General features: G+C 36.7%; 1 protein-coding gene across 2 annotated transcripts in view; it reads right to left on the bottom strand.

Annotated features, from left to right (window-relative positions):
- Nucleotides 1-1,140: 1,140 nt before the first annotated feature.
- Nucleotides 1,141-22,225, bottom strand: part of Msr1 (macrophage scavenger receptor 1) — a 73,617-nt gene continuing 52,532 nt past the window's right edge. The window contains exons 9-10 of one of the 2 annotated variants that reach the window (XM_021170308.3): nucleotides 12,432-12,620; nucleotides 1,141-4,944 (exon numbers count right to left, since the gene is read on the bottom strand). In XM_021170308.3, the coding sequence (XP_021025967.2) occupies nucleotides 4,811-4,944; nucleotides 12,432-12,620 (323 nt within the window). In that variant the 3' untranslated portion in view covers nucleotides 1,141-4,810. The remainder of the gene's footprint in view (nucleotides 4,945-12,431; nucleotides 12,621-22,225) is intronic. The other variant, XM_029480987.2, reaches the window with a different exon arrangement.

Genomic DNA, 22,225 nt, shown 5'->3' with positions numbered 1-22,225 from the left:
GCCTCTCCTATCCTCACTCCCATCTCAGTACTCTGTGGTAGGAGGGCTCATGATATTTCCACTTAAGAACCATCATTGGGAAAATTTTCCTTACTGTCTGTTAGTTTCTGCACTCCTGTGACAACCTACAGCAGGCTCTCCCCACTGTCCTTGCCAGGGATCTGCAGGAAGGCTTGGAAATATCTTCCTTGTACATTTTTATCTTCCACAGTTTGGAAAACACTTCCCTCACTGGATTATATTAATGTGAGTCCCACATCATTTCCCCTCCATGAAGATCTGATGAACTCTTACCCTTAGTGAGGAAGTAACACATGGTAGTCTAATGTTATGTTAAGATGCATGAGGGTGGGGATTCAGCCAGGAGGGGCAGTGGGGAGGACCCAAGAGGAGTTGAGAAAGGGAAAATTGTGTCAAAATAGATTGCATGAATGTAATCTATTTTCAATTAAAACAGATTAAAATGAAAAGAGTAGTTTTGAAAACAAAAGTAACTTGAAAGAAAACTCTTTATTATCATTTTATGGACATCAAATGAGGGAGGGAAAGGAACAATTTGAAGGGCTTGCAAACAAGTAGCTTTGCCATGATTCATGTCCACTTTGGCCACTTAGAGACTCAGCCTGAATTAACCAGGTCACATAGAATAGTTCTATTTTCCATGATATAAGGATAAGCATTATAGATTGACTGTCTTGCACATAGAACTTGCAGCCAGTCCCAATACATGTCAAATACCCTCATCTGAACATTTTGAGAAAAAAAAAAAAAAACAAAACAGAATCACATATAGCATAAAATAATCTCTATGTTTCATGCATACATGGCACATAAATGAATTTTATATGAAGAAGAAATGAAGAAGACACCCAACTGTTGACACATGCATGCACACCCACAAAAACATACATTCTTCACACTCCACATTGGGTGAATTCTTAGGGCTTGTTGGCCAGATAGTTTACCTGAATCAGTAATGTCCAGGTTCATCCAGTCTCGAAAAGTAAGGTGCATAATGATTGAAAAGTCACTATCACCCTTTGGCTTCCTAACATGTACACACATGCACATACACAAAGATGCTCATAAAACATATATGTCCATGTATACACACATGTGTATACATGTTCATGAACACAAATACACACATGCACACTTGTACATATACATACTTGCACATACGCATAAATGCACACATGCACATGCATGTAGATACACACATATGCATACACATTCATTCACAATTACACAAATGCATACATGTGCATACACATACATACAAATACACACAAAATAGAATTTGAGTAGTAAGGTAGAAATAATCACTTAATATCACTAATGGCACACAGGGACTTCTTCAGTTGATTTATTGCCTCATACCCATATCTATCACAAGCTACTTCAAGGTATAACAAACTGACTTACTCAAAATGTTTAACATGTAATGGTGATGATTAGGAAATATGTTATTTCTTGAAATTTCCTTCATATTCTCTCATTCACTTTCCCTCCTTCTTTTCACTCCTTCATTCTTCTTTTTTTCTTAACCTTCCCAAACTACCACTTCTACCTAATCACTCTGGCAGCCAACTGGGATTTATGGCATGCCAGGTGTCAGAGGAATACTTGAAATTCCTAGTCACTATTTATCCAGATTAATAGGGGTATTCTCTCTTCATTCTAGCATTATATTTTCACAGTGGGAATGGTTATTTTGCTATTTAAGGAAACAAATGCAACAACATCATTAATATTAACCATCTGTTTTAAAAAATGAAGCATCAAAGACTTTTTTGTGATTAACAGAAGAAATATTTTCCAGGAAGTTTGATTGAAGTTGTATGGCACTGGAGAGATTCCTCATAGATGGTTACCACTATATTTCAGTCTCTTTATTACCTAAAAGTATCCCACTATGTATTTCTCATATATTTTTGTTTGATTCAGGGAACATCATTGAACTTTAAGAGTCACATTCGCTTCTACAGTTTTGAAACTGAATACAATAATGCCCCTTGTATTTTTGGTATCTGACATTTTTGTAGAAAAAAAGAAATCACATAGCAATACAATAGTTTTATGCTTTATAATACTCATTTAAAATCTGAGAATATATGATTCAATCTCAGCATAGTATTGCCCTCATAAAGCAAAGTTTAGTAGTGAAGTCTTAAATGTCATCCTACTTTAAAAGGTAAGCTGAAGAGAACCCAGCCCAGCACATACACACAGTTCTGCAAGTCTCTATTCTATCTATTATATCTAAGTTTCAAAATCCAGAAAACTCTTCCTGTGTTCCTAGTATGAGAGGATTTCTATCTTCTCTACTCTCTTCTCATTTGTAGAAATTTCATATTTAAAAGTATCTACTTAATGCATCATTATTTTAAAATTTCCACTTAAAAGCTCAGAAAGTGTCTTCCTTACTTTTCTCATTGTTGTACAAGACAATTGATAAGATCAACTTAAGGAATGGTGGATTTCTTCTGGCACGTGATTTGGGGTATAGTCCATCACTGCAAGGAGGCAAGATGACAGGAGCATGAGCCCATGGGTAACATCAGGAAACAAAGAAATGAACATCTGTTCTCTACCTTCTTTTCCATTTTCATTTGGTGCTGAAACTCCAAACAGTAAGATGTAGTCACCAAATTAAGGTCTTCCCTTCTCAGTTAAATCTCTTTGGAAATGTTCTCAAGAGATGGCTAGCAGTGTATATGCTAGATTTTCTAAATCCCAATAACTTTACAAGTAATGTTAACCATCACATATCCAGTCTTATCAAATTAACATCCAAACACATCATTTAAATTATAACGTCCCACCCCTGGTCCCTAAAGTCTCACATTAATCTCATAATGTAAAATACATTTAGTGTGTCTGCAGAGATTCACTAAAGTCATAAGAATTTCAAAATTGTTCAAAATAGAAGTTCAGAATCCCTTCTGAGAATCAGACAATCTCTTAACTGTGAATGTCTATTTTTAAAACCTACATGTTACATACTTACAGTACCTAGTCCTACAGAATAAACATCCCCAGTCCAAAAAGGACAAACTGAATCATAGTGAGGAAAGAACAATTAGAGAAATACCGAAATCATATAATCTGGTGTTGGGCACATGGGTTCCTGAAGGAATCCTTTGAGCTTCTACCATACTAAGACACCTGGAAAATCTATTTCTGCTATCTCAGAACACTTCAACTTCTTCTTGAACAAGTTCCACTCTCTACATGAAACTTGTCTCACGGGATATTTCTGGTTCCTGCAGCCCTACTTCAACTTAGGTTCCCCTTTATAGCTTCATACAGTGTCCTCTAGGGAATTCTTTATGGGGAAACCGACTCCGAAACACATTTTCTGACCTCAGTATCCTTCTGGCATCTATTGTAAATCTTTGTGAACCAATCCCTCTTTTATTTTATACCATGTGGATTAGGTTTGTAAGTTCTGCTACTATCTTGAAATATAGTCTGGCCTTTTTCTAGCACAGCTATAAAGGTGTCTCTGTATATTGGTGGCTGATTCTAGGACAAATACTTCTCTGGGAATTGCTTTCTAGCAGAGAACCCTTGAACAGAATTTTCAGTTTAACTTTTATCCTTTCAAATAAATTTGCATTTTGTATACATGGGAGTCTTTCAATGGTTTGGCCACCAAGACCCATTATAATTTTCTTCTGCAAAGGGTGAGGTTTCTCATTAATTTTTCTAACCTCTTTAACAATCACAACTTTGTTCTTTTTGTCAGCAACTTTAAACCAGCTTTGCTTATTTCTTCCTAAAACAGCAGAGTTGATATATCTTCCTCCTCTCTTGCTGCTCTTTGCCACTGCATTTATGAGTAAGAACAGAGACTTGCAACAATGCCACAGCCCGATTCTATTATATCTTGAAGTTTTAACATTAAAGAAATTTGTCTCATGGTCTTACTCCAAGTCTCAGAATACAAATAGAGTCATTGCCAGAATGTGACATGAATACCTTTTTTTTTTTAATTCTTGATACAATTCTTATTTCATCCTGAAGCCTCTGGAAACTTACCTTTAGTGTTTTCATTTTATTTATTTATCCATTTATCTATTTATTTGCCAATCTAAACATCCAAATTTCTATCAGAATATCCTATTAAGTTCTGCTGATACCATTTTAGATCAACTATAGTCGATGGCTCTGATTTTTTCTCTACTCTTCTAGCAAATTAATTCAACAATTTAACAAATTGTCCTCAATTTTATGATAGTTACAACCTCACTTCTGGTAAAACAAAACAAAATAAAACAAAACATTTTTTTTCTGTTAGCTTTTCCCTCATTGCCCTAAATGAAACTTGAGAAGACAGAACTAATTTTGATTTGTGGATCTGAGTGGTCCATCTTGGGGACAGAAGCATGGTATAGATAATGACATTGTGTTCACAGTCAGGAAGCAGAGAGGGATGAATGATGGTGTCCCACTCTCTTTCTCCTTTTATTTCTGTCTGCATCCTGTGCCCATAGAATGATGCTACCTCTGATAAACCTCACTGGAAATGCCCTCATATAAATAAACATATTTTTGTCTTCCTGGGCATTTGAAAATTATGTCAATTTGACAATCAACATTAACTTTGCAAGAAATTTGAATCCCTTATCAATTGAGATAAAGTTGGATGTGTTTAAGACTTATTCCCACTCGTTTCTAATATTCCCTTTCTTTTGTCCAATATTGTGAATCCATTTACTATTCATTAAAATGATTTTAGTGGAGCAGGGCAACGAAAATGGTTTCATAATAGCAATTTCATAAATGACATGGAAAATATGATACATTATGAAGTACAAGTGACCCCAGCATCTTCTGAATGTGAACAGCTTAATACTCCCCACTTGCTGATTTTACAGTTTTCAATAGATGATTCTCTTCCAAAACACATCACTTCATTCAGCCATATTGGACCAGTACCTGCAACAATCAGATACATCTACATTAGTAAGTATTGTCAAGTGCCTATGATTGAATGAGACAAAGCAATTAGGCCACTAATTAGTTAAATACAAAATATTGGATACTCCCGAGATAAAAGTACTGAGAATATAAAATTGGCCTTCCTGCCTCAGAAAATGTCACACCCTGCCAGCTTATAAACTACTATACTTCAAAATAATATAAAATTAAAATAGCCTCTGCACAGTTCTGTGAGAGCCCACATTACAGAATAATTGATTGTTTCCCTAAGGATGCAGTGGATTACCTTGGCAATCTAAAAGTAAGGAAGCCTTGATAACAGTGGATTTATATAACGGTATGATGATTGAAGTATTTCTAGATGTTCAAATTTTGATACACACTTGGAGCTAAAAGTACTGGCAGGACAAAAAGCTATATAGCAGCAACTTCACTTCTTCCTTAGATTTTAGCTACTACTGTATTTCACTGATCATTGCCTAGTTTACTGAATATACTATCTTTCTAAATGAAACTACCATTATTGATTTAGCAAAGCACTTGTAAAACTATCCTATAAGGAAACCCTGGATTGAAAATTGTGTTGCTTTTAAGCACAAATCTGTAGGAAAATGGTGAGTCTAAAACATGTTTACGTCCTCTGAGGTCATTCACAGTTTCATTATAATGAAAAAGAATTACTTACTGAAAGACTACCTATCAAATATTTAATTTAATAAATTATTAGACTAAAGTATTAACTAAAGACTATATTTCATCAATAAGAAAACAGTTGTTTTTTAGAAGGAAGTTGGATTATAAAAAATATATATTTAAAAATAAGAGCTCAGAAGTATGTTTCTGATGTTCTCGGACAAATTTTCTTTGATGTCTCACTATGAATATTCTCCTCTCTTTTATCAAGATATTGAAAACAGAAACTTTAGGAAACTTATAAACTTGTGCTTATATCAGGTTTGGTTGGCTGTATCAGATTGCAAATCTCCAAATGAGTTTTCAAGAACAATCTATAGATGGTGAATCACTAACATCATTGCATGGGAACATGCATGTCCATAAACAAGCAGCTACTCGTAATGTTATAATGAATAGTGTGGATAACATGAGCCCTAAAACATGGATAAAACTTCTCCATTATAGACAAAAACATTTATTCCATGTGACAACAGTAGCATGGAAACCCTTGATACTTTAGAATCATCTCTGAGCATCTCAAATATAATCAATGTTAGTGGCTGAAGGAGATGGCCTTGACAGGTTACATTGAAAGTTGGGCTGCAATTTGAAAAATCTTTAGTTATACATTATGAGCTACCAAAATACACACATCATCAGATCTATATTTTAGGGTTATGTGTCACAGTGGATGTTTAATGGAAAAAAATCTACAAGGGAGAGAGATTTCATCAGATTTATTATGGAAATTCTCCTTGAGGACTCATTTTTTTCTTTGTTCCTAGAACAGAACAAGATTCCCCCCAGTATATCACATAAATTGCTGTGTTAATTTAAGATTTAAGTGATGAGATAATTACAAATATAATACATTTTATGTAACAGTAATTAGAAGATTTCCTTTATGCTCTGATTTATTTGTTTTCTTATTTAGGTTAATTGCGTGGTCAGAGGGATCGAATCCAGGGCCTTGGGCATGCTGAAGACAAGTGACCTGCTCCTGAGGTACACACACAGTTTACGATGCTTCTATCAAAAAGGAGCAAACAATTTTGAGGACTCTCAGATATACATGTAGCACTAATTAGCTGGATAATTCAAACATTTAGGGAGTGTCTACATAGCATTGCATTTTTGTGACTTGAATATTAGGACATGAAGAAATAGCCTATGGAAATACCATATCAAGACAGAAAAGTTGACAAATACTTGTTAGTTCTCAAATTGATTATCAGCGGTGGCACCATCCTTTCTGTATTTGTAGGTATTTGTTTGTGTGAGTGTGTATTCTCTTTATAGTTCATAAATCTTACAGAAAGTTCTAGAAAACCCCCAAGGGATACTCAAAGAATGCAGGCAAATAATAATAATGTATGGTCATTCCCATGTTATCATAGAAAGAGTACAAAGCAGAGGAAAATATATCAATCATATTCATTAGATGTAAATTATTTACATTTGAAACTCTGGAGAAACCATGATTTTGTTATCCTTCTGGAGATAGGAGAATGGAGAAGTTCATGGTCCCTGTTCCAAGGCTACCTTGATAGGCATGTTCTGAATTATTCTATAGCTATATTCATTTGGTCCAGAGCTTAGCAGTATAGTTTTTGTCATTGAGTGAAAGAAAATTGAGAGTGAGAAGAATCTCATTGGTTGTAGCTATTCCACGAGAAAAGAAATTACATATTCAATGTAAATTACATATTACAATTCATGTGTGCTGATGTGTGAGCACACATGATTTTAGAAACTGTGACCAAGCAATTCATGGGTGTTAGTGCACTGAGGCTCAAGGGTCATAATGAAAATGCAGGCTGACTCTTCAAAGACAGTTCATGTGACACAGGACACATTCATGGTTCGTTCAATTTGGTGACTCACTGAATCTCTCACTAATATTCAAATAGTTAAATTTCATTTTTGTTCAATTCTTCTACTGACAGAACAGAAAATGATGCAGAAGTAAGAACTGCACCCAAAAGTCACACAGAATCCTTATGCTAAGTCTGCCTCGAGCCAATCAATATCACTGCATTCCTCTGCATTCTTAGATTCACCCATACCACGAACCTGTTTTGAGTGCAAAGAAACCAAATCCATACTCTAAGAATGGCTTCTACCTGGGGGTTCCTGTTCTAGATAGGCAAAACACTTGATGTCACCAATGTAATAGCAGAAAACTCTGTTATTTATAAATCTGTTGTTTATATGTGCACCCACAATTTCTGATTATTATTCTAGACCTTATACTTAGGACATATATAGATGATAAAATATAAGATACCTTCACCGACTATTGCCTTACTAGTTGAAAAGGATTCAGTAACCATGGGAACGTTTTGAGTGCTTGAAGATGCTTTCCTACCTATTCTTCCATATAATTCTGTTTACTCTGTAAGCCACTAGTTCACAACCTGAGGTTCTCAGCTCCCTCGGGGGCTGTCAATGACCCCTTCACAGGGATTGTCGAAGACCGTCTGAAGACACAGGCATTTATATTATGATTCACATCAGTAGCAAAATTACAGTTATGAAGTAGCAATAAAAATAATTTTATGGTTGGGATCCACCACACCGTGAGGAACTGTATTATAGGATCTCAGTATTAAAAAGGTTAAGAAATGCCACTCTAACCTTTACAATAACGGCAATACCTCCATTTCAGAGCTAAAACCAAACTGAGATCCACAGAACAAATTGCTACCTCACAATAGCAGCAAAAAGCCAAGTGAGAACATAAAGACATCAAAACCCTGTAATATTTGCTCACTACACAGAAGCTAAATAGAGGTAGGAAAATCATTTATACATATGTTTTACTTTTACAAGAATATATTCAGAACTATTGAGCCTAAGGGGAAATTTTATCTAACACGTATCTTACAGCTTATTCCAAATTGGTTTTTTTTGCCTTTAAGAATTAAAGTAAAGGTAGCATAGAATTCATAAAATTTGATCTTCATGAAAACCGAAAAGACTAAAAAAATAAAAGTATATATGGTTTTGTTTCTTTAGATACTAAAGATATTCCAAGAATTCTGCTATTGTTGTGGTCACTACAGAGTTTGTCACTGATGTACTTTTTTAATCATTGCAATGTATATAAATTTTGTGGAATTTAGTAGATATGTGTTCTGACCAAATTATTACTCAACTGACCTAGCTACAGTTATCAACCACTTGCCTATCTCGATATTTGTTGCCTACCTACCTATTTTCCTACAGATTATCTTTTTGCCACTCCTATTTATCCATCCATATATACAACTGTTTCCCTTGAAACTGATAGCTTTTAGAGAAAACAGAGGATGGTTACTGGGGAACTGTTTTACCAAAAGGGCTATAGCTCCAGCTCCTACATTTACAAACCCTTCATGTAGAGGGACAATAGCTTAACAATTGCCTTGCATTTCATTTATCTTTGGGATTATTTTTATAACCATTCATTAAAAGACAGGTCAAAGATGCAGAGTTTAATCTTGGTTCCCATCTCTCTCTTTTTGCATTTTTCTTTTGAAAGTTGCTCTGGAAAATTAAATATGGAAAGTGATAGCATTTAATATCAAAGCAAAGAACAGACAGCTAAGGATGAGCAAGAGGCAGTACTATGAGGAGAATTTTCTTGTTTCAGTTCTACAGTTTGGAGCTCAGCACCCCTAATTTAGGGGAAGTTAAATAGCTGCTTTGGTTTCAGTGTTTCCTTTCTTTAAAAATTTTTTATTAGATATTTTCTTCATTTACATTTCAAAAGCTATCCCCAAAGTCCCCTATGCCCTCCCCCCACTATGCTCCCCAACCCACCCACTCCTGCTTTCTTAAGCAGATTCCAGGCGATAACACCATAGCTTGATAAAGTCCATCCTTGTTTGCTACAGACTGGACTCTGAAACCAGGGTGTGAAGCCTGAATAAGGAGCAGGTTTCCCACCTACAATGACAAACCAGATGACTCTCTGTGCTGCCCGAAACTCACTGGTTTTGTCTTCTCAGGAAAGAAAGACCATTCCACTTTTTGCAAACAGCACGCGCAAATAAAAGAACCTATTTAAAGGAGCATGCTTTAAGCTTTATTCCAATAAATCATTTTGCTTGCAGCTGCAAAACTAATTGTTCTTAAAGCTAACAAGGATTATCTCTGGTAAACCAGGTTTGCTATTTTGAAACCAGGAAAAAAAGAAAAGAGAGGAAGAAAAAGTATGGGGATTGGGGGAAGCCATGGCCAGAACACTACATTCTGTCTGAAATGGGGATTATACAAAGTGGATGAATTCCAACTTTTTTCTTTTTTTTTTAAATTTTGGTAGTTGTTGACAATATAAAATTAACATGATACTTCTTCTTTTCCAAAGCAAATAACAAATAATTAAAACTCGTATATGTGCTGTCTTTTACTCTCTACCATTCATTTCCTATCTTTAGGTTTCCTTTTCTGTCTCTATTCAGCTTTCAGAGTGGTCCTTTCCCTCATCCCTTGGATGGAACTATAAATTAAATGTGGAAAGGTGTTCTAACTGCAATAGAATAGAGTCCAAATATCTCACAAAAATAGTTGTTCACTGTGTCTAATCCAAAAGCAGCTAGCAGGGCAAGCCTACCTCATTTAATATTCCTTGATATGTAGACCACGACACTTACATTTTAAAATTTGTTTTCTTCAGAACTAAGCATCTTGGTTCTGTGTGTCTCTCTATCCCAGCTCATCTTGCTTCATTATTTAAATTTGTCCTAATCATTCTTCAGTGGGTTTGTAGTGTGGCCTAGAGAACTGAAGAAAGACTTGGACTGACAGTAAGCAATGTGATCTGAGATTTGTTTTCACACACTCTTACAACAAAAGGTCACATTTCCTTTTTGTGACTCAAGGGGGACCACTGATGTCACTCTGATGTCATTCTGCCTCTACTTTCAAGCAAAAGCACTTCTAATTATCGACTGTGTGCTGCTTGTGAGCACATCCCTCTGGATTGGCAATGTCGGTTTCTATATGGTGTAGAGAAAACTGCCACTCCCTGGACTCAGAGGTCTGTTGTTTTAACTCTTCTCTGACAAAAAAATAACCTATTGATGAAATGAAAGATTTCACTTTGAAAAGTAAGTGTAAGGGCAAGAGGATGGCTAACATCTGCACATATGGTTGCTGTTATTTCTGTTTCTTTTATTTGTTTGACAGGTCTTGTTAGATAGCTTCGGCTGGCCTTGACTTCATTATCCTCCTGCCTCAGCATCTCTACTGCTCTGAGTATAGGGTTGAGATTCCATACTAGGTAAATGCACAAATATTGAGGGACAATAAAAGATGAAGATGTGGTAGGGATGAGAAGTTTGTATCCATGCCAATCCATTGTATATATAATGTTAAATATAGGGTTTTTTCAATTTCCTTTTTTTTCTTCAATTCATATGTACACAGCATTAAGTTAAATGAAAATAGATCAGGGCCTGAGTTTGTGTGCACAAACTCTGTACATCAAGACACTTATGTTAATTGTGTATCATTTCGTCACCACATTAGAACATGCATTTGAAGACTTAGAATCTGTCCTTTCTGCTCAGATCCATCTTTTCTTTTCTTTTGTGGAGTTCATCTCAGGAACGGATGTAATTGTGGCTGTCAGTATTATTAATGTGTGTGTTTAGCATAAAGTCAGGTTCATAGTTATCAATAAATTGTGGTGTCATATCTATCAGCAATACCCCTCATAGGGATATAAAACATCTGATTTTATTCTAGTATTCAGAGATGATAATTTGACATATGTCCCATACTAAAATTTTAAATGAGATAAAAAGTATAATTTCAATACAGCTTCTTCTCCATTTTTTTTCTGATTGGCTATGTGCATTTAGAATAATAAAGTTATAAAATCATGAAGGCTAGAACTCATATTTTGTCAATTTCAGCTGCAGAGAGACTGATTATCAGATTTGAAGACTGGAATATACAGAAAACATAGAAGAAAATACAAGTATGCGTGTGCTCTCCTGGTTTCTCCTCATTCAGAATCAAGGCCTATGTAGATCTTTAACTACACACAACACCTGATATAAGTGCTGATGTAGAAGAAACAACTAACAATGAACATTTCACAGCATACATTTAAAACTATTTACCAATGAAATTCTTTCCCTAATCCTTTCATGCAGTCAGACAACTGGTTGCTACTATCCAGGTGAGATATATTAAAGTATATGTAGCCAAAGAATCATCCCATGTTTTCCAATCGGAATGACAGAAATAACAAGCCTCACTCCTATAGGACTCACACAAGTCTGGGGCCCTTCTCTTAGCCCACCAAGGACAGATTGGAGCACAACACAAATGTTGAGCAGATGTCTCCAGAAACAGCTCTGCAACTTTATCTGCTGAGGGTAAAGTCATTGGTGCTTTATCAGTGACTCTCTCATCCTTATTCCTGGTCAATGACACCACTTGATTTGTCAACAAACCAAAAGCACTTAAGTGAAACTTAAATGTTTGTTATTAGGAAGCATGCATGCCATATAGTATTTTCTTTTTATATCTACTTTCTAGGATAGAATGAGTCAAAACTTTTAGGCTGAATTCCTCCTGCTCCCTGCCCCCTCCCCCCCCCCACCTCCCACTACATGCTTCTGTATCTACTTGATTTCCAAGTGGTTAAAAATTGCCTGCTTTCAAGAATTGGGATGCTAGAGCAAAGGAGTTAGAGGAAAGAGTGGGGAGAGACAGTGATGCCCATGCAGTGCTCATGAAGGAAGTTCTCAAAACAAAGTGTTTAAAAAACTGCCTACTTCGATTTTTAAAGAAACAACTAGAGTTCAGATTACCTTGTCCAAAGTGAGCTCTCTTGTGCACAGCTAGAACACCTTGGTATCCTAGACTCCGGCAGACAACTTGTCCAGCCCGTATATCCCAGCGATCATCACAGATTGTGCCCCACTGGCCTTGGTGGAAGATCTCCACTCGGCCCTCATGGGCTCCACTACCACCAACCAGTCGAACTGTCTTAAGGGGGGCTATAAAATAGGAAATAAAGACTGATTATATTCACATTGTTTTGTTAATTTTCTTTTTCAGGGGTCGTGGTTGGATGGACCCGAGTATTTTTTGTTTCTTTTCCTCTCCTCTCCTCTCCCCTCCCCTCCCCTCCCCTCCCCTCCCCTCCCCTCCCCTCCCCTCCCCTCCCCTCCCCTCCCCTCCCCTCCCCTCCCCTCTCCCCTCCCCGCCCCTCCGCTCCTCTCCTCTCCCCTCCCCTCCCCTCCCCTCCCCTCCCCTCCCCTTTTCTTTTTTTCTTAAGAAAGTGTTTTGATACATTTATTTCTTCAATAAGTTAAACGATGAAAATAAAAATTAAACTATTTTCGCCACCTACTGGTAAAGAGTTTAACTGCAAGCATTTTTTTTTTTTCATTGCAAAGCTGAATTGAAAGTTACATTTAAATATATTAAAACACTTCAAAAATTGTTCGGATGACTTAGCCGTTTGAGACATACAAATTTATTGCAATTTTATAGATTTTTCATCTCATTTGTAAAATGTGTCACAGAGTGTCATTATTTTCCTGCAATCCAATGACAGTTTAGGGGTTCAAAAGTAGATAGATACCGTTCACCATAAATGAAAAAGTAGATTGCCCAACTATGTATCTTATGCAAAGAAAAGCAAGTAGTTATATTTAGAATTAGTAAGAACATTTCTTGCTACATGAGTTATAGATATCCCCCCCAAATGTTTACAATTCTTCATTCCCCTGGGTAACAGGTATCAATGTCTTCAGTGGTTAGCCTCTGGTATGTTGTTTACATAACAGTAAATATCCTTTCACATATGTCTATGGAAGAAATTCTAAATAAACTCCGTGAGTTGTATGCACACAAAATATGAAAGTACGAGAGGGTAAGACTGGGATAGTGGATGGTGGGAGGGTATAGTGGGGTTTGAAACATGACCACAACCCATCACATGTATAAACTGTCAAACGCAGCTAAATATATTTATGATTAGCAATGACATCATCCTTTCTCATAATCATAGCCAATGAGTAACTCAATTCAAATGCATCCTTTCAATTAACTGTCCGACTAATACTAAGTTATAAATCAAGGTAGAGAGTGCTAGAGAGAGATGGCTTCGTGGCTAAGAGCACTTGCTCCTTTTCCAGAGAACCAGTAAGATCCATGATCCATTCTTAACATCTACCTAGTGACTTACAACCATCTATCACTGCAATTTCAGGGGATCTGATGCCTCCTTCTGGCCTATGTGGGGACAAGGCACACAAATGTTGCTCAGATGTACATGCAGGCAAAATACATAAAACAAAAATAACAGTTTTCTAGTACCTGAATAGAATTTTACAGCTTTGTTTTTTAGAATTTATTACATGTAAGAAATATTCAGTGAAATTTTCTTCTAATTCAAGTAAATTTTGTTGAAATAGTAATTCAACAACATATCAAGAAAGTTGAAACTTTTCTAAACCATGACTAATTTACTGAGCCATGCAGAAGTGCAACAGGTGGTGTGGCATAGATATTATTATAATTATGTTGTTGGTTCTACAGAATTAATGGAGCCATGCCAAAGCACAAATCTATTTCTCACTCAAGCCAAAATCTAAACTCTAAACATTTTTTGAAATATAAATAATGTGTTATGACAGAAGAATCCAAACTCGCAACTACAGAGAAAAATCCATCAGTGGCCCAATCATTTATAGCAAGTGCCTAAGAAAATCAGAAAAGAATCTAAGGATGATTGTATAAAGCTTTCTATACTACAGCTACATTGTGCTCAGTAGTATTATGCCCCAGAGTTTATTTTTACAAGGTCAAGCATATCCAACCATAATATATTTATTATTCATTCTAAGGACAAGTCAACATATTCAAACATTTGACTATGCAAACTAGGTTGTCCCCAAAGTTGTTTATGTAAGAATTTGTAGTACTTGCTCTTCCCCAGATGTTACTGATGAGCCTTGCTTCCTTACCCTGGAGAAGTGGCTCTCAATTATTAGGAAGCAGCAAAATTCCAAATTGCTGGCCTTGCATTTAGTAGGGCCTGAGTGGTTGCTTATGTTTCTGGCCAACAACCACATTTTGAGAAACATGAACTAGAAGATAATACTGCAAGAAAGGAGGCATGCTATACCAGAAACAGCTCTCAGGATATTTATATTACCTACTCCAAGACCCAGGGTTACAACATAGAGAATCAGGTGGCAGGATGTAAGAGGTGGAGGATGGGAAGGAGTGCTGTCTTCTGGATATGATATGACCAAGGCAATTATGAGCCCAGACTCTGTGACTAGATAGTACTATAATGGTGCACACACATACATCCACACACATGCACAGACATACAAAATACACACACATGCACACATACACACTCACACACCAAAAATTGAGAGCCACTTCTCCAGGATAAACAAGACTCATCAATCACACACAGATTTTGGATCTGATTTGTACAATGTGAATGGGGCATTGTCCAATGTTTTGAACTCTGTGGAGCCTAATGTTTCAACTGTTAGAAAGAAGAAAATATTACCCAATATTAACTGAATACAGCTAACTAAGCACAAGTCTCTTTTCTGGGATCAGTTAAAAATGTTACCAAAACATATATCCTGCCCTCAAAGTTAGGAAGATTTTTAAGATGTTTCAAGTAAACAACACAGTCTTTAGAATTTCTGAGAGTACAAAGTTTTTATTTTTCAAGATTTAAATATTTTATCTGAGGTGAAAAAAACACATAATAATATAAGCACACACACATATACTTCAACACTTTCACATGTAACATTTGTTCTTATCAAACAGGCATTATTAATCTATTCTGTTGAGTTTCTGCAGGTAGACAAGACCTAATGGATAGTTTCAGATAAGAGTGTATCTAGCCTTCACTGTGTCCTCCAGTAATTTCCCTCTAGTACTTTGCTGGTGCTCTTCTAAACTGGTAAATGTCTCTGGCCTGTGGGCATTTCTGCCTGATGTTTTATTGGAATGTATCCACAACTATTAGTTTCCAGGTTGTCTGCAGCTACCTTCAGTCACCACCAGCATAAGTGAAGAGCAACAGACACCACAGAACATGCAAAACAAAGCAAATGTGTGTTTCCTGGTCACAGTGGTAGTTTGATTATTTTTAATATTTAATGTTTAATAGCTACAAATGCAATCCTGTAAGATGTTAGAGGGTTTTAGCAAGGATATATCTGTCCAGTGACTCCTAGAACATCTAAGATTGTTATTTAAAACACAACCACTCTCTCCTTGATCTTTAGAGAAACTATTCTGTCATCTTCGTTGTTGTCTTCTTTTTCTCCTTCTTCTTCTCCTCCTCTACTTCCCCCTCCTTCCTCCTCCTTCTCTTTTTTCCAGTCATTTAGCTCTACAATGTTCCAAATAAGCCTCCATACCCATTGTTTCTGGGACCTTATCTGACTTCTTCCTTGCGTATCTCTCTGCCTTCTCAATTCTCCACTCTCAATTCCAGGTGTGCAAAGATTTTTTTTTCCTCTTTTACATTCTGTTATCATTACTGGCCCATGTTGAAGCACTATCAACTCAATTAGTTTCCCTTCTTTATTTAGACCCTTGCTAACTTCCCAGCACATAGCAGAATGTGTGTGTCTTATATCATAAGACAGGTAGGTCATATATGTGAATAAATGATGAGATCCTCTTTAATGAAGGGCTTCTGAAGATGTTTAAAACAAATTGTTAAAATATTGGAATAAGAAACAATAGAATGGAATGTATTATTTTTAAACTCTCTACAAGAGGTAGTTTTTATGTGTAGGAAAATCAAGGTACACCATGACAAAAATATTGATTTAATTCACATAATAATTTTGAGTCCTATTATGGGAGTAACTTACTTTGTTGGCTACTGTAAGCTTGGCAGAGCATGGAGGCCAGGTGGAGTCTCTGGTCAGCAACTGTACATATTCTAATACCTGATTCTCTCCAGCTCAGACCAAAGACCTGTTGCTTAGCTGCTGACTCATGAGAGACATTATCTTCTGAATAAATGTCAACTTAGCCACCTCAAACACAAGGAGATTTGAATATGTGAAACAAGGACCTGTTCCCTCATGAGAAAACTGCAGGTAAAGCCAAATCCAAAACAGGGGACTATTTGTTTAGTTAATTCATTCATTAATTAATAAGATAATGTATACCATTGCCTTTGAAAATACCCCACATTTGCTTTTTGTGTGTGAATATACTCAACTAGGTTAGGCAGTTAATATGGTAAATGTTGAGATTTTACAAATCCAGGTGTTGGAGCATCTGTGGTTACTTAGCACTTGTTTAGTGTAAATTGCCTTCCTTGTTTTCTTTGTTTGAAATGTATTTCACTTAAAGAAGGAAATGGCACATTCACACCAATGGTTATAAAGCCTCATCAGTCAGATCCCTAAACGATGAAAGTGCTTCATGTGCAAACCTTCCCTAAAAGTTATAAATGACCAGTGGAGAATTGATACTTCCATTTACAGACAGCTCTCAACTTACAGTGGTTTGTCTTAATGACCTTTAACTTTACAGTTCTGCGAGAGTGATACATATTCAGTAGAAAATGAACTTGGCTGTTTGACCTTTGAATTTGTTTTTTCTTCTCTGACAGCGACATGCAATCTCAACCCTTCTAGAAATGTAGAAGAGCAGAAAGAGGGGACAGCACCCAGCCAGCCTGACTGCAGAGGGAAGGAAGTTATATGAGGATTGTGCGTATACTTCCTCATTATGTACAGATATCACTTTCGTTCTATTACACGCCTAAGCAGGGCTGGTGCCCATCCTCAGATGGAGGGAGGGAGGGAGAGAGAGAGAGAGAGAGAGAGAGAGAGAGAGAGAGAGAGAGAGAGAGAGAGAGAGAGAGAGAGAGAGAGAGAGAGAAAGAGACTGATTGATTACTGGAATGAAGTTTGGGAGAAGGTGGATCCAAAGAGGTCTTTTCAAGGATTGCCATAACAAATGACTGTGGCTGTGTAGCTTAAAATAGAAGTTTACAGATTAGAAAGCCATAAGGCTACAATCATGGAGCTGCCAGGGCCATCTCTTTTTCAAAGCTGGGTAGAATCTGTGCTTTTCTTCTTCTCGTGTCTCCACCAATTCTTGGTGGTTTTGGCTATAGCTCCAGTATGTCAGATCTTCTCTGGGTGTGCTCACATTTTTGTAGATGGGCTCACCAAAATAGAGTGTACCTTAATCCCGTATGAAATAATTTTGCCTTCAATATATGTACAAATATTTTCTAAAATCAAGTCACTCTCTGAGATTTCAAGCAGATATGATTACATTCTTGACACACCTCACAGAAGAAATTTGAATAAAATATAAAAACACTGTCTTCAGTATTTTTATTAAAGTATTGTAGACTATAGGCACTTTTAACCTTAGAACATGATGATGGTACACAATTTTATTTCAATATTTAAGATCAAATTGATCAATATTTGAAATCTCCCGAGTAAGCTAGATCGTAAATATTTTGTTAATGCTGTCAATAAATCACTTCTCAAAACTAATCATGGTTTTTAACTAAATGCTTCAACAACTATCTGAATAAATATTGAGGACTTGCCAGTTTAAAATATTATATTTCATTTAGATACTATTGTAAGCACAATTTTGAGTAGCTTACTTCAATATAAAAAGATTTAAAAGGGCTTCTGTTGCTATATTTAAATTGTCTATATAAACATATTGAATCATTCGGGATTTAAGTTACTCTTGCCAAGAGTGGGATAAATACTCAAGATAAAAACAGTATTGGGGGTTGTAAAAGTTCAGTGAAATAAATTTCTGTAGAAGAGTGAGAACTCTTTATGAGAATATTTGTCATATCAGAACAATCCAGTTACACTTACAAGTGAGTCTTAATTTGTAAAGGTACTTATAGGGAGAAATTTCAGCAACTTACATTGTGTAACTTGCCTATTTATGAGTTGTTCAATTTATTTAATTATTTGCATCTCAATTAGGACACAGAGTTCCTCAATCACCAGGTCAAAGATTAAGAATTTGATCAAATTTCATTTAGAGCAACACTACCTTAAAAGAATTTTTATCACATAGGGCACTGTGAATTCTGAATTCTCAGTTTGTACATTTCAGACTGACTTTGAGAAAATTTGTATGTCCTTCTTTGTAAGCCATTGAGGCACTGATGAATGAATGAACCTCTGCAAACCCTCATCTGATCACTTACAGAATAAATACGGTAAGACATGTATCTCGGGGTTAGGATTGAAAATGTTACAGTAGGTAAAACAATGTATCCTAATGTATGAAGTAATATAGATGGATAGTATGAAAGTAAAATAGAATGAAATTAGTCATTATTTATTTTGAAAATTATCCTGCAGAGTCATGAATTGTAAGGGGACTTAAAAGGTGAGGTTTAGGGAGAAAACATGTTCCAAATCTGGCCCACTAGAGTTTAATCTGCTTAGTTACTGTCAGCTCTGACAAGTTAGTAGAGTTTCCTGACTTACATGAAAATAAAATTCTCACAATTTACTGAGTGTTTATACCTTAAGTTAGATTTGGAGGCAACCGAGAGACAACATACAGTCCTGGTGGCATATGTTTATGTTTACAAATGTTTTTGTCTATGCAAGCTATAAACAGACTGACTTAATGGAACAGGTAAAAGACAAGTGTGTGTGTGTGTGTGCGCACGTGTGTGCATGTGTTCTTTATTACATTGACTCCTAGTAGGAGTGGCTATAATGTATTATGGACCACTGCTGCACCTAGCAGTATTTAGAGAGAGTATTTGAAGCCTCAAAAAGTCAAAAGAGAACATAGTCTTCTTATCCAGAATATAGTTGCTTCCATTTGTTTGACCTTTGTTGTGTAGTCAAAGTAGAAACTCACTAAAGATATGAAAAAAAAAATGGACTGTTTTCTTTTGTTTGGATAATAATAAAAGCAGAAAAATATATCTACTGAATGGTGGCTCTCAATAAATGGGATCTAAGTTAGATGGAATTACCAAACACTCTACTTTAAGAATACCTTAAGTGTCTGTTCAGGGATAGATGAGCCAGTGCCTTGAAAGGAGATATTTATCTATCCTGAAAGCTGAAGAGAACAGTTTCTAGTCCCAACTGTGTTACAAACTGGACTTACAACTATGTGCACACAGCTCTACAATTTTCACTTTAATTCTTTTCATTTTTTTATGACAACCATCTCAGTATGGAACTCTGATGAGGTCTAATTTAAAACACAATGTCTTCCATTAAGGTCTGAGGGGGAAAGTTGGATCAAGGTTGACTATAATGTTGTCTTTGAGTTGAATATGAACTGAACCCAGTTTCCAAGTGCATAGACAAACTACACCTCTAGCAGGTGTTATGGAAGTTTTTAAAGGTTCTGACCACTCGTGAGGAAAGTGCAGGGATAGATTATGAGAATCAAGTGAGGGCATTTCTGATCTCTCCCCTCAAAGCCCCAGGGAATCCTATGGAACGGGGGAGGAAAGACTAGGAGTTAGAAGTGATATAGCCAGAGAGCATAGCCCACTGAGTTAATTAAGACTAAAGCAGCAAGCACAGGGTCTGTAGGGGTCTGTACCAGGTCTTCTGTGTATATGTTATGGTTGTTAGCTTAGTGTTTTGTTGGACCCTTAACAATAACTCTTTTCGTCCTATTTGGTTGCCTTGTCCAGCCTGGATAGGATGGCTTTTGTCTTGTCTTATTGTCTTTTGTTGTAGTCTCTTAGAAGGAAGCCTGAATTATTATTATTATTATTATTATTATTATTATTATTATTGTCTGAAGTGAAATGGAGGAGGGGTGTATCTGGAGAGAAGGGAACTGACAGAGTTGTGGGGAGTGAAAGGGGGAGAAACTAGCTGGAATGTATTATACAAGAGAGAAATCTATTTTTCAATTAAAAAAGAAATGCATTGCAAAGTGCTGGGTGCAGTGAGAGATTATTCATTACATTGCTTCTTAAAGATTCCGATACCTGGCCTAGTGCTTAGGAAATAGTGATGGGAACAGCAAAGGACTACATAATAAAAAGCCTTTGACTGCTTTTCCCTCCTTAATTCCCCAAATAGTTCTTATGAAGTATCCATCCTAGCTCAGGGCCCAAACCTCATGAAAGGGGATCTCGATGTCAAGTCTGCTACAGGCACAAAACTGAATCCCCAGAGGTTATTCCTCTACATCCCACAGATCAGGAATAACTTCTAAACCAGTGGCTACTGGGATGCAGTGTGGTTACTTGATTATAACTCATTCCCACTGTGAGAGAACCGAACGGCTAAAATAGCCATCCAATCAGTAATCAGCAAGATTGTTCCTAAATATTATTGACACACACGGTGTGGTTGTTCAGTGTCCTGTTGTATTCTTGTACCCTGGAGATTGTGAAAAGGAAATCATGTCTTCCTAATTACCAGGCATTTAGTGCATTGTCAGGGAATGAGTACACCCATCACTGAACACAGTAGCCAAGAGAAAACTCAGCCCCCCCCCCCCAAGCAGACATGAATCAGAGAATGATTGAAGGGGGAAGAAGTGGCAAGATGTAAAGATAATATGGCTCAGCATGAAGCTATTGTCAACAAAGGTGACAGATATGAAATCTAAGAGACATGGGTAGACAGACTGAGTCCTGAAGATTTAGCTCAACTCCTGTATTATACTTGGTTTTGATGTCAACTTGCCCCAAATTAGAATTGCCCGAGTAGGAGCCTCACAGGAAGAAGTATCTTGACTGCCTTGATTGCTATGCGAAGACCTGCCCTGGATGTGGGCAGTACCTTCTGGTACCAGCACGGACAAAACGGATGTGGCCGAAGAAAGCGCTCATCCTTCATCGTGCTGCAGTTAATCTGCTCTGTTACTGCTGCTGCTGCCGCCGCCTCCTTCACTGCCAGCATAACCAGAGTTTCCAAGCTTTTGTTCTGGACCATGGAAACTTTCAGTCTCCTAGGGCCAGATTGGGACAACGGAGGCACACAGCCTTGTAGAATGAGCAACTACTGGTTGTCTGCCTCGTCGCCTGTCAGAGGCAGCCCTTGTGAGAAGGTTTCAGATGCTAAGGGACTCAGCCTCAAGGTCAGAGGAACTGCCAGGTTCTCATCTCATTGACGTGATTCTTGGTGCTGTTATTATTTTAATGCCTTTGTGAGTTTGTGTACACACACACACACACACACACACACACACACACACACACACACACCTCATTCGTTTTGCTTCTTTAGAGAACCCCAATATGTCCTGTGTCATGCTATTCATAAAGTAATACTCATCTTGTAGAATTTTTGCATGAGACAATACATTTATTTCTTTAGTGAGCGAGTTTTGTTACCTTTCAGTTCATTTTTTAATTTGTTTTTGTTGTTTATTGCTTTCCTTTTTTAACCAAAGATCCTCACTATATAACCCAAGCTGACCTCAAATTTGCAGTCCTCCTGCCCCAACCTCTGAAATGCTGAAATTACATTGTACCACCACTCTCAGCCCTACTTACCTGTTCTCACAAATATATTGGTGATAATTATTTGAGGAAGAAAATAAGGATGGTCAAGGTCATTCTGATTGACATTAATCTTTTAAAAATTGGTCATTGTAAATT

Source organism: Mus caroli, unplaced genomic scaffold, assembly GCF_978045245.1.
Source record: "Mus caroli unplaced genomic scaffold, Mus_caroli_1 scaffold_10, whole genome shotgun sequence".
Classification (NCBI taxonomy): domain Eukaryota; kingdom Metazoa; phylum Chordata; class Mammalia; order Rodentia; family Muridae; genus Mus; species Mus caroli.
Note: the sequence above shows the minus strand (reverse complement) of the source record. Positions and strands in the feature narration are given on the sequence as shown.